A 13,796-nucleotide genomic window follows, 5' to 3' on the forward strand; every position below is an offset into this window, starting at 1 on the left:
ATATGGGTAAATGTCAGTTCTTACCTACTTTAGACTCTGGTTTTCTTGTGCAGGGTATTCTCATGTTCCAGAACTTTCTCATACCTGTTTTGAAGAGTCTTAGGGCCATAATGAAATGAGTTAGCAAGAAACACCGCCAATTGAAAAACTCCATCCAATTCATTATCAGTGCCGATCTAGAACAGGAGTGATGGAAACATTCTTTAGCCGGGGTGTCCATTTTGAGAAGCACATGGCTGATGAGTTCTTGAAATGTGTCCAGTACAACTTAAGGAACTTAATTTTTAATTTTAATTAAGTCAGTCGTAAATACCCACATGTGGCTGGTGACTATGCTGTCGGATAGTGCAGCCTAGAATATGCCATTTGGGGGGTTTGGGGTATTCTTATTAACATAAAAAGGCTGTAAGGATGAAAAGATCCCAATCAGTCAGAATGCCCCTGGGAACCTTCTTGTTAATGATTTATTCCCAGATGAGGCTGTTGGGAGTTGCTCGTTGGCATTGCTGACACAGAATCGTCCCTCATTCTGGTTTCTCTTTCCAAGACCCATGTCAAGTATTTATTTGTAATTTGACTTAATTTCTCCCCCATTTCCTCCACCGAAGGGAGATCGCCAGTCCGATTTCTGCCGGTTTCTTAGAGATAGCGCCCTGGGGACCTCGAGTCCTTTTTGATTATGTTGGGACAGCAGACTGTCAGACCGGGAGTCGCAGGGGTGGGTGCTGAGTGGCGTGGCCCTCACTGCTGGCCCCTGTCAGACCAGGAGTCGCAGGGGTGGGCGCTGAGTGGCGTGGCCCTCACTGCTGGCCCCTGCCTGCACCGCTTAGCGTGAACGTGGGCTGCTGCTGCTGCTGCCTTGGCAACGGCGGGGTCTGACATGCTCAGACGCAAAAAAGCTGACTTGGCAGCTGCCCAGCAGATTTTTATAAAGGCTCAGTTGGTGGCCGGAGATTCAGGCTGTCAGAGTTGTGTTATGCAATAAATCGTTTTCAGCAGAAGTTCTTAATCCAATTTCGGCTGTAGCTTTTTATTTTATTTTTTTTTAAATAGGCGGTAATCAAAGATAAGTACACATTATTTAATGGGAGTTTGGAAGAAGTAAAACTCTCCTTGCATAAGCATTTTCAGTCCGTTTACTTTATCCCAGGAAGCTTGTCTTTCGGAGGAAAATTGCTGCTTGAAGTGCTTTTAATTTAAAACCAAGGCAAAGGAACGTCATCCTCCAGTTCAGTAAGTCTGTGGCTTCAGATTTCTACGTGTGAATGTTCCCCCATTTCTCTTTGATATTGACAGATGAACCATTTTATGAAATTAAAAATGAAGATCGAGTTGATTTGAGACATTGAGTTGATTTCCAGTGGAGAAAATATTTTGTTAAAAGTAGAAGAAACAGTAGTTTTAACCTCTTTCTCTTTTAATATTTTCTCTCTCTCTGGCTCTTTAAATCCTTGTTTGTGTGGAATCAATGCCAAGAATCAACATCCCTAACAAATTATTACTGTTATTATTTTGGATGCTTTCATTGTTCTCTCAAACTGTTGACGGAAGAGGCTGATATTTCAGACAGCAACAAATTGCATTAAGTAGGGTGATTTAACAGCAGGTATATGCAAAACCTGGGCTCTTGAAAATAAAAGGCATTTATGTAGAGGTTTCCAGACATTCCCTGGAAGGAGGAAAGGGCTATGAATTTTCTTTCCACCTCCCTCCTGGAGCCAGTCTTTCACAGTTTTCTTATTGGTAATATCTTTTCAGTCATCAGTCCCCTGTCCCCCACCCCCCATGTGGCATTTCCAGTTACTCCAACGCTGCGTGGAACTGAGCACTGAAGCTGGGCATCACTTTTCTTTCCTTTTTTTTTTTTTTAAAGGAGGTGGAAAGTCACAAATTGCTCCTCGTTCATACCCTTGGCAAAATGAATGGAGATGGAATATACGCACGTGGTGGTGTTGGTAACTCATCCAGTGGCTACTGTAATCCACTTAATTGTCTTCACTCCTGTATCAGTTTTAATGAAGGGATGTCATGTCAGGAGTAGGTCTTTCTGCCTGTGAACATGCATGCATCCTGCACGCCCCTATCTGCTTGGTTTACTTGCCAGAAGCTCTGACAGGAGCATTTGACTGGCTGCTCCCTCGCCATGGAAGCAGAAGTGTTTTCTGTGGAACATGGTAGTGTGTGCACATGTCTCACCCCTCCAATTCCCCGAAGCCAGTTGACATTTGAAATGTTGGTGGGAGGTTCTGGACTTCAACGTAAAACTTATGTGTCTTGGATACTGGTTTTATTTTCTGTGGTGGTGATGTTAAAAATAATCTGCAGGGTAGTGAAGACCTTTGCTGGAAGGAGCCTAGTCCCTGGTTGACCTTTGCCCCAGTTTCTACCAGTTATCCCGTCAACCGTATTAACAGTGCCCTTGGCTGCGATGATAAATTACTTGGTCACTCATAATGGATGAGGCTCTTAATTCAGTTTGCCCACAAGTAGTGGGAAGTTAACTCTCTTCCATGGGGACTGGTTTCATTTTTATATAGTTTTAATTGTTAGAAAATGTGTGTGTGTGTCTGTGTTTAAATTGATCAGAAATGGGCTTCCATAGAACCTGGCACCGGAAACCGACCAGGACTGACTGACTTGGAAACCCCTATTGCTTGCACTCCAGTATTTGAGTGCTCAGAAGAGGGTTGGAAGACTCTTCCCAGGCCTGTGGCTGAGTGGACGACATGGCTTTTCTGTATCAACAACTTGATCAGTTTTGAGACAGTCAATTAGAAGAACTATTGGTGCAGTTAGAACATGTTAATTCAGTAGTCCAGGGTTTTGAAGCGAGGGCCATGGAGAGAAAATTTGAATTCTTAGCAAATTCATTTTATATTAAGGCCCTTTGGGGGCTTTATTGAAACTGACATTGATAAGAATTTACATCATCAGTGGAAGTTGGGGTAGGCACTCTAGTACATTTAAAATAGTCATGCATGCCCATGTCCGCAGCCCCAGCCCTTCTCCATGAGGCTGAGTTTGTAGGAGACCAGGCAGTCTGCAGCCTAACAGATCATGTATCTTCTTCGTAAACCTGGCTAAGGAAGAAAGCATCTCATGTTCTTATATGTTTCTCTGTGTTGGTTTTGGTTTTTGACCTTAGAGGTTGGGAGAAAAATCATAGAAAAATAATTCGCAACTGGGAGCCGTGAGTTTTGTCGGTTTGGGGCCTTCCTTTGGGTTTTGTGGCCCTGGGTGTTCTTTAGAATGAATGATGCTAAAGCTGAAACTCCAATACGTTGGCCACCTCATGTGAAGAGTTGACTCATTGGAAAAGACTCTGATGCTGGGAGGGATCGGGGGCAGGAGGAAAAGGGGACGACAGAGGATGAGATGGCTGGATGGCATCACCAACTCGATGGACTTAAGTCTGAGTGAACTCCAGGAGTTGGTGATGGACAGGGAGGCCTGGCGTGCTGTGATTCATGGGGTTGCAAAGAGTTGGACATGACTGAGCGACTGAACTGAACTGAATGGAGGGGTACACCCGTTCACCCAACAAATAGTCCTTGGGAGGATATGGTTAACTGCAAGCTTAATGAGATCCTACTGGGTGATGTGGCTGCTGAAATGTATGCCGACTTTCAGATGGTGCAGAGAAATAGAAAGGATCTTATTGCATGCTGGTCCTCTTCTGGGATATTATTCACATTTGTGTTTAATTCTGTGTCACCTTTAAAGGGAAGTCGTCCCAACTTGGGTAATCAGGGAATGAGAGCTTGAGAGATCATGTCACGCTGATTCAAGGAACTAACCACTTCTCAGTGTCTTAACTTTTTTGTTGATTTCATTCTTGCTATTTGGTCACTTGTTTTTCGCTCAGTTAAAAGAAGTCAAAGGAAAGATTTCTCAGAGTATATTAATGCAGACTTCTTATTTCTGACAGTAGAAGTGGCAACAGTTAGATGGTTGTTAGAAGCATTCATCTAGGGTTTCACCTCATCTTCATCTTTGCTTGTTTTCCGATGGAAGGTAGAAAGTGACGTGAAATGGGCAGTGTGGGCCTCATATCTACAGCAGAGCTTCTGAAACGTTCACATGCACGGTCATCACCAGGGAGTCTTACAATGAGCCTGCATTTCTGGTGGTGGTTGGAGCACTGCTGTGTCTCCAGGCTGGGCCTTCGGCGGTGCTGTCTGCCGCCTGGTGTGTGGTGTCTTCACGCGCTGCCTTTCTGTGCCCCCTTTTCTTAAATGTCTGTTACAAAGCTTGGAGCAGCTAGAGGTTATGCTGTCATTTTTCCTTGCAATGAAAAGATTATGACGAGATACATTCAACTTTAATGCCTGAGCCCTTGCCATTTTAAAACTTTTTTCAAAGAATGGTAGATGTTTTGCAAATGAAAACAAAGCCCTGTCACTTGTACTTTTAAAGATCTTATTACTTAGTCTTCCATTTGCCAAAGAAAGTGATTTTTCGAAGTCAGTATCAAAGCAGATCTATGTGATGACTCCCCCCTCCCTCCCTCTGTCTGCCAGCAGATCTAATTTTTTTTTTTTAATTTCAGTGTTTGCAGAGCATTTTGGGGGGCTTGGGAGAAATCAGTAAGAGATCATGGGGTAGGAATGAGGACAGGTGGTGTGTCATCTGGGAGTTGATTCTTAAGATTTAGATGGTCTGTTAACCTAGAGGTTTTACAATGGAAACCCCAAATGACAGGAGCTGTTTTTAAATCATTAATGCTGCTCACCAGAACTGGCCACACACTCTGGGCAGCTGAATTTGCATCCGAATGAGACTGCTGGACGCTGGATCAGTGGTGTGACTCCTCCTGTATCTGCCTTTTTTAAGCTGACCAGTAAAGCAAATGGACCGGGGCTGGGCGTGGTGGAGGAAGCTTGCTTTCGTGGAGAAGGGCTTGCTCTCTGCTCTCAGCACTGCAGTGCAGATCCCGAGTGATTCCCTCTGAGAAGCGGGAGAGCCTCTAGGCCCACGAAGGTCAACAGGGGATCATGAGGATTTCGAACACTGAGGCACCATTGGCTTTTCAGTTGATTTGATGATAGTCATTTGGGTCTGAATAAGTGAGTAGAGAGGTGGAAGGAGATAGAATGAGGGGCTCCTGGGAGACACAGAGGAGAAGGAGCCCACAGAAATGGGTGGCAGGGAGAGGAACAGAGAACTCAGAGGGCTGTTCTGTGAAGGAATCTGGGTAGTGTTTAACTGAGGTGAAGGGACTGTGGGGCAGCGGATTTGGGCTCTGTAAGGCCACGTGGACTTGGAGATGGGCGCTGTCTTCACAGGGAGCTCGCTGGTGGCAGAGGGGTGGTGCGCGGGTGTTAGGTCCATGACAAGCTCACCACTGAGAACGCCAGGTGTTGCCCGGCCCTGTTGGAGTCGTCACTGCGGGGCCCTTTTTAGTGTGTTTTCAGTCAAGGAAACGGGAGTGATTTCAGGCCCTTCACTTAACCCATCCTGGAAGTTCGCACCGACAGGCTGGGTGTGGGTGGTAATGTGGGAGGCAGGGTGCTGAGGCGGCCCAGTTGTCAGCGTCCTGAGCTTGCCCAGTCACAGGTGCTGGGATAACACTGTGAGGAGCAGGAGAAATGACTCTATGACAGCTACTGAAAAGGGGAAAAGAAAACGGAAGGGCTGGACTTAAAAGGTCCTGGAAGCTCTTGGGGCGGGGGTGGGATTTGCCTTTGGAGTTCTTGACTTCTAATGAGAGAGTTAGGCCTGGGCTATGTTCTAGAGCACTCAGTAGAACTTGGATTGTTTAGAACTATGAGAAGACAAGTGTTATGCTCCTGAAGTACCTTCTTCTTCCCAGCTTCCCAGGACACCCAGCTTGCAGGGCCCTATGTGCCTTGTGGCTGGCTGCTAGCCCACCTTGCCAGCCTCCCACTAGAGAGGGGTGTGTACTGAATGTGGGGATTCATCTCGACTCTGCAGCTATGAACGGCAGTTTGATTTCTAATTTCTAAATCATTACTTAACCTGCTGAGCTTTTGGAAACAGAGCAGAGTCGACTTCTTACCTGTTAGGTTTGTGTCTTGCATCAACATTGAGGGAGGTGGCAAGTCTTGACCAGCACTCTAGATTATAAAAGAACTCGAGTGTGTGTGTGGCTTATTTTTTATTTTTAATGTCTAGAACTTGAAACCCTGTATTTGGAGTCGTAGATTTCTTTCTCCTTTATTTATAAGTATCTTATTGGGCTTCCCTGGTGGCTCAGAAAGTAAAGAATCTGCCTGCAATGCAGGAGACCCAGGTTCGATCCCTGGGTTGGGAAGATCCCTTGGAGAAGGGAATGGCACCCAAACTCCAGTATTCTTGCCTGGAGAATCCTGTGGACAATGGAGCCTGGCAGGCTTACAAGTCCATGGGGCTGTAGAAAGCTGGACACGACTGAACAACTAACATGCTATCCAGGTAGGTGTCAGGCGCTGCTGCTGCTAATAAGTGAGCGTTAAATGTGTCTTCCTTTGCAGAAGTTTTCCTCTCGCAAGGTTTGTCTGTTTTAATTAGACATCAGTCTTCAGGGTGTTTAATTCTCTCTTTGGAAGGCCTGGAGTCAGAATGAAGACTGTAGTCTGAACAGGAAGCAGTAAATCGTCATAGGAATTTTACATTGAAAGCTATTTTTGGGGCTTTACAGTTTATAAGCTGTGTGTATGTAGGACATAATCGTTTATAATCACGGCCTGGTTTGTTGTGGAGACCTAATTGTTGAGGATAGGAACCTGGGGTGGTGAAGACCATTCTGTCTGGCAGCCTTCCCTGTGTCCTGGAAGGTGGACTTCAGCCCATGAGCATGGACTCTTCCCAAGGCTGAGATGGTCACTCATTTGAAACCAGTATGCTAGAGGCACGTTCACGCACACTCAGGGGACTTGCTTGCTGCCAAGAGTGAATTCATTGTGCTTTTCACCTCTCGTGTAGCTGAATCATTGGCCTTTTTGGCAGGTTGGTTCCTTGGGCTCCTCAAGTGGGTTCTGGTCAGAGCACTTGGTTTTCCTGGTTTTCAACCATGTAGTTGGCCGGCCTCTGGTGACTTGCAGAGTGGTGGTTGAGAAGCTGTGTGCGCGCCTCCTGTCGTGAGGAGGCAGAATCTGCTGGCCGCTTGCAGTCTTCATGTGTGAACTTGAGCACCACCCTGGTCAGTAGATACCTTGGTGCTTTCAGGAGAGCCACTGGGGAGAGAGGGTGTCTTCTTCTCCTGGAGGTCATGGAAGTCTCAGCAGGTGTGAGGCACAAAGGGCACCCCAGGAAAGGTGGAAATCCTGGCTCTTTGCTCCCAGGCCTTCTCTTCTCCTTCTTAAAGAAGATGGAGAATCACTGTCATTCTAGGAAATCCTGAAAGATTAACAGGAGCACAGCTTCCGTTATGTGGGGCTTAGAGACTGTGCGGTTGGATTTCTAAGATGCAGTGTGTGTTTATGCAGAGTTTAGGAATTTACAAGCTGGAGAATGTCTTGGATAATCTACCTCCCTTATCTCCGCGGGAGGAGGCTTTAGTGACCGGCAGTGGCAGGGAGTGAAAACCAGCTCTGTAGGATGTGGCGTGCGGCAGCGCCAGCCCGACCCTGACATATTTGCCTCCTGTTTAAACAAAAGGAACCTGAAGAACCAGAACCCCGCGTTGCTGTTGTTTGGTTGCTCCGTCGTTTCTGACGCTTTGCAGCCCCGCGGACTGCAGCATGCCAGGCTTCCCTGTCCGTCCCCATCTCCTGAAGTCACTATGGTGTTAATGTTTTACTTACTGGCTTAAGGCCCCAAGTACCCAGAAGCCCATAATCCTTCTATCTCTAAATTGAACTCTTAGGAAAATGAAGTCCTTAAGTAGGTGTGTGACTGTAAGGACTACTCAGATTAGCAGATGTCCACAGGAGATCAGATGTCCACTGTAGGCAGATGTCCACAGGAGAGAACCTGTGAGGGTCTCAGGCTGTGGGAAGCAGCTCTTTAAACCTTGAGAGTCTTCTTGCTAGTTCCCTGAAAGAGTTAACTCAGTTGGCGGACCGTTATCAGCCATCTCCAGCCACCTCCGTCTTGACTGGGCCCCGGTCCTGCCCTCTCCCCACTAGTCTGCAGTCTATCTTTGCTCTTGGAATTGCCGGAATGGTCCCTGGGTGGGCTTCTGGTTCTTGGTTCCCCCGTCCTCGCAGCCCGCCCTTTGTCTTGGTCACTGCTCTCTCAAGCGCTTACACTGGATCTGATACAACAGACTGGGGCAGCACTCTTAAATGAGACCTTCGAGACCTGTTACTGTCTGTATTCTTCTTTGAAAAACCACCCCCTGCCACCCCATTTGCTATTCCACCAAGATCCATTGTCCTTTTTCTGCAGTGGTCTCTTTCCCTCTCACTTTTTTTGTGTGTGTGTGTGTGATTTATTCCCTTAAAAGGCCAGTGCAGATCCAGTTTCATTTCTTCTGACTGAATGGTAAATTCCTTGAAAGCAGCACTCACTCCCAACAGCAACATTTCCCAAAGAGCGGGGCATGTGTTTGAGAGGTGCCTGCGCTCTGGAATTGCTCACTTTAAAGAGCTCCAGTACAGTGATGCGTTACGCTCCCTGTTGTGGCTGCCGTAATGCTCTTTTCTAAACTTTGCCAGGATTATAAAACTTCAGTATTACCAGTTAATGACGGGGTTTGGGCACGGGGCGTGTGAAGGGAGATGCTCCTCCAGTCCCGTTACAGCCTGAGGGGTGGCCCTCCAGGACTGACCAGCGCCGTCTCTCTACTGGATGTAGTTCTCACCTCTGGAACCGGGTCTCAGTCACGTAATACTTGCTTGGGATTTTTTTTTTTTTGAAGTTTATTCTGAGTCTTGAACATTTGCTTGCTTTCTTTGAAGTAACGCCCCTCTCCCCGTTCTTCCTTCTTTTCCCAGGATGACAGTGATGGGATTCCGTGGTCAGAAGAAAGGGTGGTACGTAAAGTCCTTTATTTGTCTCTGAAGGAGTTCAAGAACGCCCAGAAGAGGCAGCACGGGGAAGGCATTCCTGGGAGCCTGAAGGCCGTGAACGGTGAGTTGCCGGTTCTGCTGGGTTGGATGCCATTCTGGGCCCAGCCTTGTTTCTGAAATGGATGTGCTTGCTCGCGGCGGCTTGTGCTTCTCAGGCTGGGCCCCTAACGGCAGTTACCCTGGTTGGGTTTTATGGATTCATTTTTCCGCTCCTTTATATGCTGCATAACATAATTGGCACGGTTCCTTCATTAGTCTGTGCCCTGTAGACAAGACCAGGGCTGCGGTCTGGTTTCTGCTGTTTGCTGGGTTGTGTGTAGAGCTGGATATACAGGTTTTTTCGGGAGCATCTGTCTTTCTATCCAAGTAGGAGAGCAGAAGCAGGCTTGGATGATCTTGCTGAAATGTGGCTGCTGTTTACAGAGGAAGCAGCGTGAATCTGTGTGCTTGCTGCCCGTCTCGCTGTTTCTCTGGCTTGGAGCCTCCCAAGGCCTGGGCCGGTGGCCTGCGTGGCGGCAGGCAGACAACACAGGCAGAGTTGCTGTGCATCCGGTGTTCCTCCTCCTGGGTGGTTATCAAGTGGATCCCTGAAGCCTGGAGGGAAACGTGCCCCTGTCTGAGTCCGATGTCTCTTTTTGACAGGGTTAGTGTGACTCAGATGGCATCAGCCAGTGAAGACCATTTCGGAACAAGCATTTGGTTACTGTTTATATTTTATCTCCAGGGTTGTGGCTGTGGTAGCAGCATTCCACAGCCTCTCTTGTTAATTTCTTAGTTTAAACATGAGTGAATTAACCATGTTCTGCTTGTGTTTGTTTGAAGTAAGGAGATGAGGAAGAGGAGAACCTATTATTCTTTTTGCGTCTTTGCTGTAATGGTGGAGTAGTAAAATCATGGCACATGGAACCTGGCAGCTTGCCAGGCTGCTGAGTGACAGGTTGATTTTAGGCCGTGGAGTTTTTTCCATCCTGCTTAGCTGTGAGGTGAGTTGTCTGGGAGCCTCTCGCTGGAAGCAGTGCTTCCCAGACAAGACCTGTTGGCACTCTCTTTCCGTAAGGCGATGGCAGGGTTTCCTGAGGCGGCCTTCCTGAATGCCCCTGGGGTCTGCCCTGCCACCCACTCGTATTCTGTCACCCTCTCCTGGTATTGTGTGACTGAAGGCCAAGCCAGTGTGATGGGGAAAGGCCCTTTTTGAATCCTGCGTGTGTGTGTAATCAAAATAATGTGAGTACTCTGTTGCCACAGTGTACTGCTCAGACCCCCGTTTTGTCATGGGTCTCCTCCAGTGGAAGAAGGCCACTGATTCCTTGACTTCCTGGAATAGAGTAAATCCCTACACCATTTTAAAGAGCACTTGTGGTCAGTCTTGCTGTCGTTGTTTGACACTGAACACACACTGTTCTGCTCTAAGTTTTGGGGAGAGGGTGATTGGGGTGGCCTTTTATTGGATCTGGGTCGTGGTAGAGCGATGGCCCCTGTGGTGTTGGATGTCACTGCTGTGACAAGGCGCGCACTCTCCCCCTGCTATTCAGGAGTGCTGATGCTTTGCTGCTTTTGGAATTTTTTAATAAAAATCAAACTAACTGGGAAAAAATCAGCTTTTAGTACAGAAAGGTAGCCAGGTGTCTGGGATGGAATAGTGGTGAAATTAGGGTAAAAGAACAAAAACTGCAATAAGGCATTCAGGAAGAGACTAGCCCTGCCAGCTAGTTGGCCAGTCGTAGCTCTTGTTTTCATCGGCGTAGTCAGGGCTTGACGATAGTGAGGAAGGAATTTAAGAAAAGCTGGCCTATGTGTCTCTATTGAGAACATTGAAAACTTTAATTCTGTTGCCTTTCACTCTGATAAAGACTGACTTATCTGTTTTCTTTCTTTTTCTTTTAAACGCTCAGACATCGAGGCTTCTGTCTTTCTGGTGTGAAGTTGCTGTGAGCATGCCCTTTTCTGGTTCGTGTTGCTGTTTGTGCAGGCCGTGTTCCAGGACCACCTTTTTGCTGTTCCTCTTACTCTGTTTCGATAGCAGTTCTAAGTAAATACATTGCCCTGTTTTAGAACCTGTGTATGTTTCAAGAAGCCTTTTCTTAAAGGCAGTTAGCATGTTAAACAAATGTGCTTTCTTATTTAGGGGCTATTGGAAAGCATCAGCATCCCAGGTGGCGCTAGTTGTAAAGAGCCTGCCTGCCAACGCAGGGGATATAAAAGACGCAGGTTCGATCCCTGGGTCGGGAAGATAACCTGGAGAAGGACACAGCAACCCACTCCACTATTCTTGCCTGGGAAATCCCATGGACAGAGGAGCCATAGGGCTGCAAAGAGTTGGACAGGACTGAAGTGACTTTGCATGCATGCGTGTACATAACAGAAAGCATGGAAACTAGACTTGTTACCATGGGAATCAGTCCTTCTGTGTAGGTCCCAGAGTCTCAGGGTGCTCTTCCTAAGGGGTGTGATTCAGAAAAAGCCGAAGTAGCAGGCAGCCTCCAAGACTCTCCGGGAGTAATAAGGATTGTAAGCAGTGTTATCTCTGAATGTGTATACACGTGTGCTTCTGTGTCGCTCAGTCGTGTCCGAGTCTTTGCCACCCAAGGACTGTACCTGTACCTGCCAGGCTCCTCTGTCCATGGGTCTCCAGGCAGGAGCACTGGGGGGCTGCCATGCCCTTGAGTGGGCGCTGTGTAATCAGCACCCGTGCGCAGCGCAGTGACCTCACCTGGAGCTGGGCCTCACTGTGCCTTGCAGCAAGCACTCTCTGGGATTCCTCACTGTGGGCGGGTGAAGTTGAGGGTCATGGTGGGGGGAAGAGTGGTTTCAGTAGTCATGCTTTTTCATTTTTCTTTTAACTACTTTTTATTGTCTCCCATCTTCTCAAGATTGCCTTTCAAAAGCTGAAATAACTGCATTAGTTTAGTGTTAGCTGTGACAGAAAGTTATCTGGTGGTAGAGTTTAAAGCAGTCTAGTCCGGACCCCTCGCTGGGAAGTGTGATGGGAAACAGGATGGGACAGAGGGGACGGCAGGTACCTGCACCCCATTTCGGGGGTGGGGTGGGGGGAGCTTCTGTCCCCTGTGCTCCCTTTCTCGTGCTTCACGGCATGGGGGTCATGGGTAGTGGGGTCCACTTCTGAGACCCGTGGCATTTGTAAGGGCAAGAAGACGTTCTTGTGGGGGCTGTTTGAGGATTTTCTGTGGTCGTGACTCGGATGGCGCACGGTTCCTTGTAATGCAGTAGCAGAACTGCAATTACAGTTCAGGCCACGCAACTTTGAATCCAGTACTGATTTTTGAACCCAGAATGGAAGAAAATGACACCTTATCCTTGCAACAGTGGTATGAGAATGATGGTGTTTTGTTTTACCCCTGTATTTAAACAAAGATGTTTCAGAATTACTGGTTTTGCCGGAGTTTCCTGGGAAAATAACAATTTTAAAACGATTAGAGTTCACAGAATGGGCTTGACATAATTTTTATCTAATTGGGAAACGAATTGACATCACTTCCGTGAAATCACGGGCATGCTAGGATGATAAACAAGCAGCCCCCTGCCCTGGCCTCTTGTGTGAGGAACGTGGGGGCACTGTTGTCTGCTTAGAGGGTACACACAGCAGCTTGTCTGGGTGACTGAGCTCAGCTGTCCCACTTCAGCAGGTCTAGTAGAACGGTAAGCTGAGCAGACGTAAGACAGTAGTTCAGTTCAGTCGCTCAGTTGTGTCTGACTCTCTGCAACCCCATGGACTGCAGCACGCCAGGCTTCTCTGTTCATCACCAACTCCTGAAGTTTACTCAAACTCATGTCCATCGAGTCAATGAGTGATGCCATCCAACCATCTCATCCTCTGTTGTCCCCTTCTCTTCTCACCCTCAGTCTTTCCCAGCATCAGGGTCTTTTCCAATGAGTCAGTTCTTCGCATCAGGTGGCCAAAGTATTGGAGCTTTAGCATCAGTCCTTCCAATGAATATTCAGGACTGATTTCCTTTAGGATTGACTGGTTTGATCTCCTTGCCGTCCAGGGGATTCTCAAGAGTCTTCTCCGACACCACAGTTCAGAAGCATCACTTCTATCTAAGATTTTATGTTATAAAATCTGTGTTTGCCATCAGTTTTGCTTTTGTAGTCTATAAAGTGACAAGGGATGAATTTTTTTTTTGTCTTCCTGGAGGTGGTGCATGTGAGTCTGGGACAGCCTGGTGGGTTGTTTGTGTAGGAATTGCACCCTAGGTGACAGCTTGTTGGCTGTAGCCAGGCTGCTGGGGAGGCAGCGCTCAGATTTCTTCTGGATGCAAGCCCTCTGTCTCCTCTGTGCTGGAGATGGTGCCACTTTTCCCGGCAGTAATAAATTTGACAAAAGCTTCAGAGAGCCTGGCAGAGGCCTTGGGCTCAGCCTCGGCCACTCTTTGAGGGCCCTTGGCCCTCTGGGCTGAAATTAGGGACATTTAAATAATAACATGCTACACACATAATGAGTACACATAATTACACAATCAGGGAGGGGAGCTCTTACTTGTCTTTGAATTTCATTTACTTTCTATAAATTTCATCTGAAATCCAGCAAACCCTCTGGCCAGCTAAAGCATCTTGCCTAGATTTAAGGGAAACCGGGTCCTTTTTCTTAGCAGCCGACAGTAGGTGCGATAGCCAGAGCTTGTATTGCATGCTTGCTCTTTGCCAGTTGTTTATTGTTTCAGCGCCTTACCTGTATTTTGCTCATTTAATCTTCAGAACTCACCATTTTATAGTAGAGGGAACTACGTTAGGGTGATCAGCAATTTGCTTCCCCGACTAGTTTGAGACAGAGCCAGGATTTAAACCCTGGCTTTCTGCGTTGAGCTCCCCTGCTTATAATCA

The 13,796-nt window shown here is 47.3% G+C and overlaps 1 protein-coding gene across 5 annotated transcripts in view; it reads left to right on the forward strand.

Annotated features, from left to right (window-relative positions):
• Positions 1 to 13,796, forward strand: part of JARID2 (jumonji and AT-rich interaction domain containing 2) — a 233,248-nt gene that overhangs the window by 98,391 nt on the left and 121,061 nt on the right. For all 5 annotated transcript variants that reach the window (XM_025265943.3, XM_025265949.3, XM_044927368.2 and 2 more), the window contains one exon: positions 8,880 to 9,015. In XM_025265943.3, coding sequence (XP_025121728.2) covers positions 8,880 to 9,015 — 136 coding nt within the window. The remainder of the gene's footprint in view (positions 1 to 8,879; positions 9,016 to 13,796) is intronic.

The sequence above is a fragment of the Bubalus bubalis genome, chromosome 2 (assembly GCF_019923935.1).
Source record: "Bubalus bubalis isolate 160015118507 breed Murrah chromosome 2, NDDB_SH_1, whole genome shotgun sequence".
Classification (NCBI taxonomy): domain Eukaryota; kingdom Metazoa; phylum Chordata; class Mammalia; order Artiodactyla; family Bovidae; genus Bubalus; species Bubalus bubalis.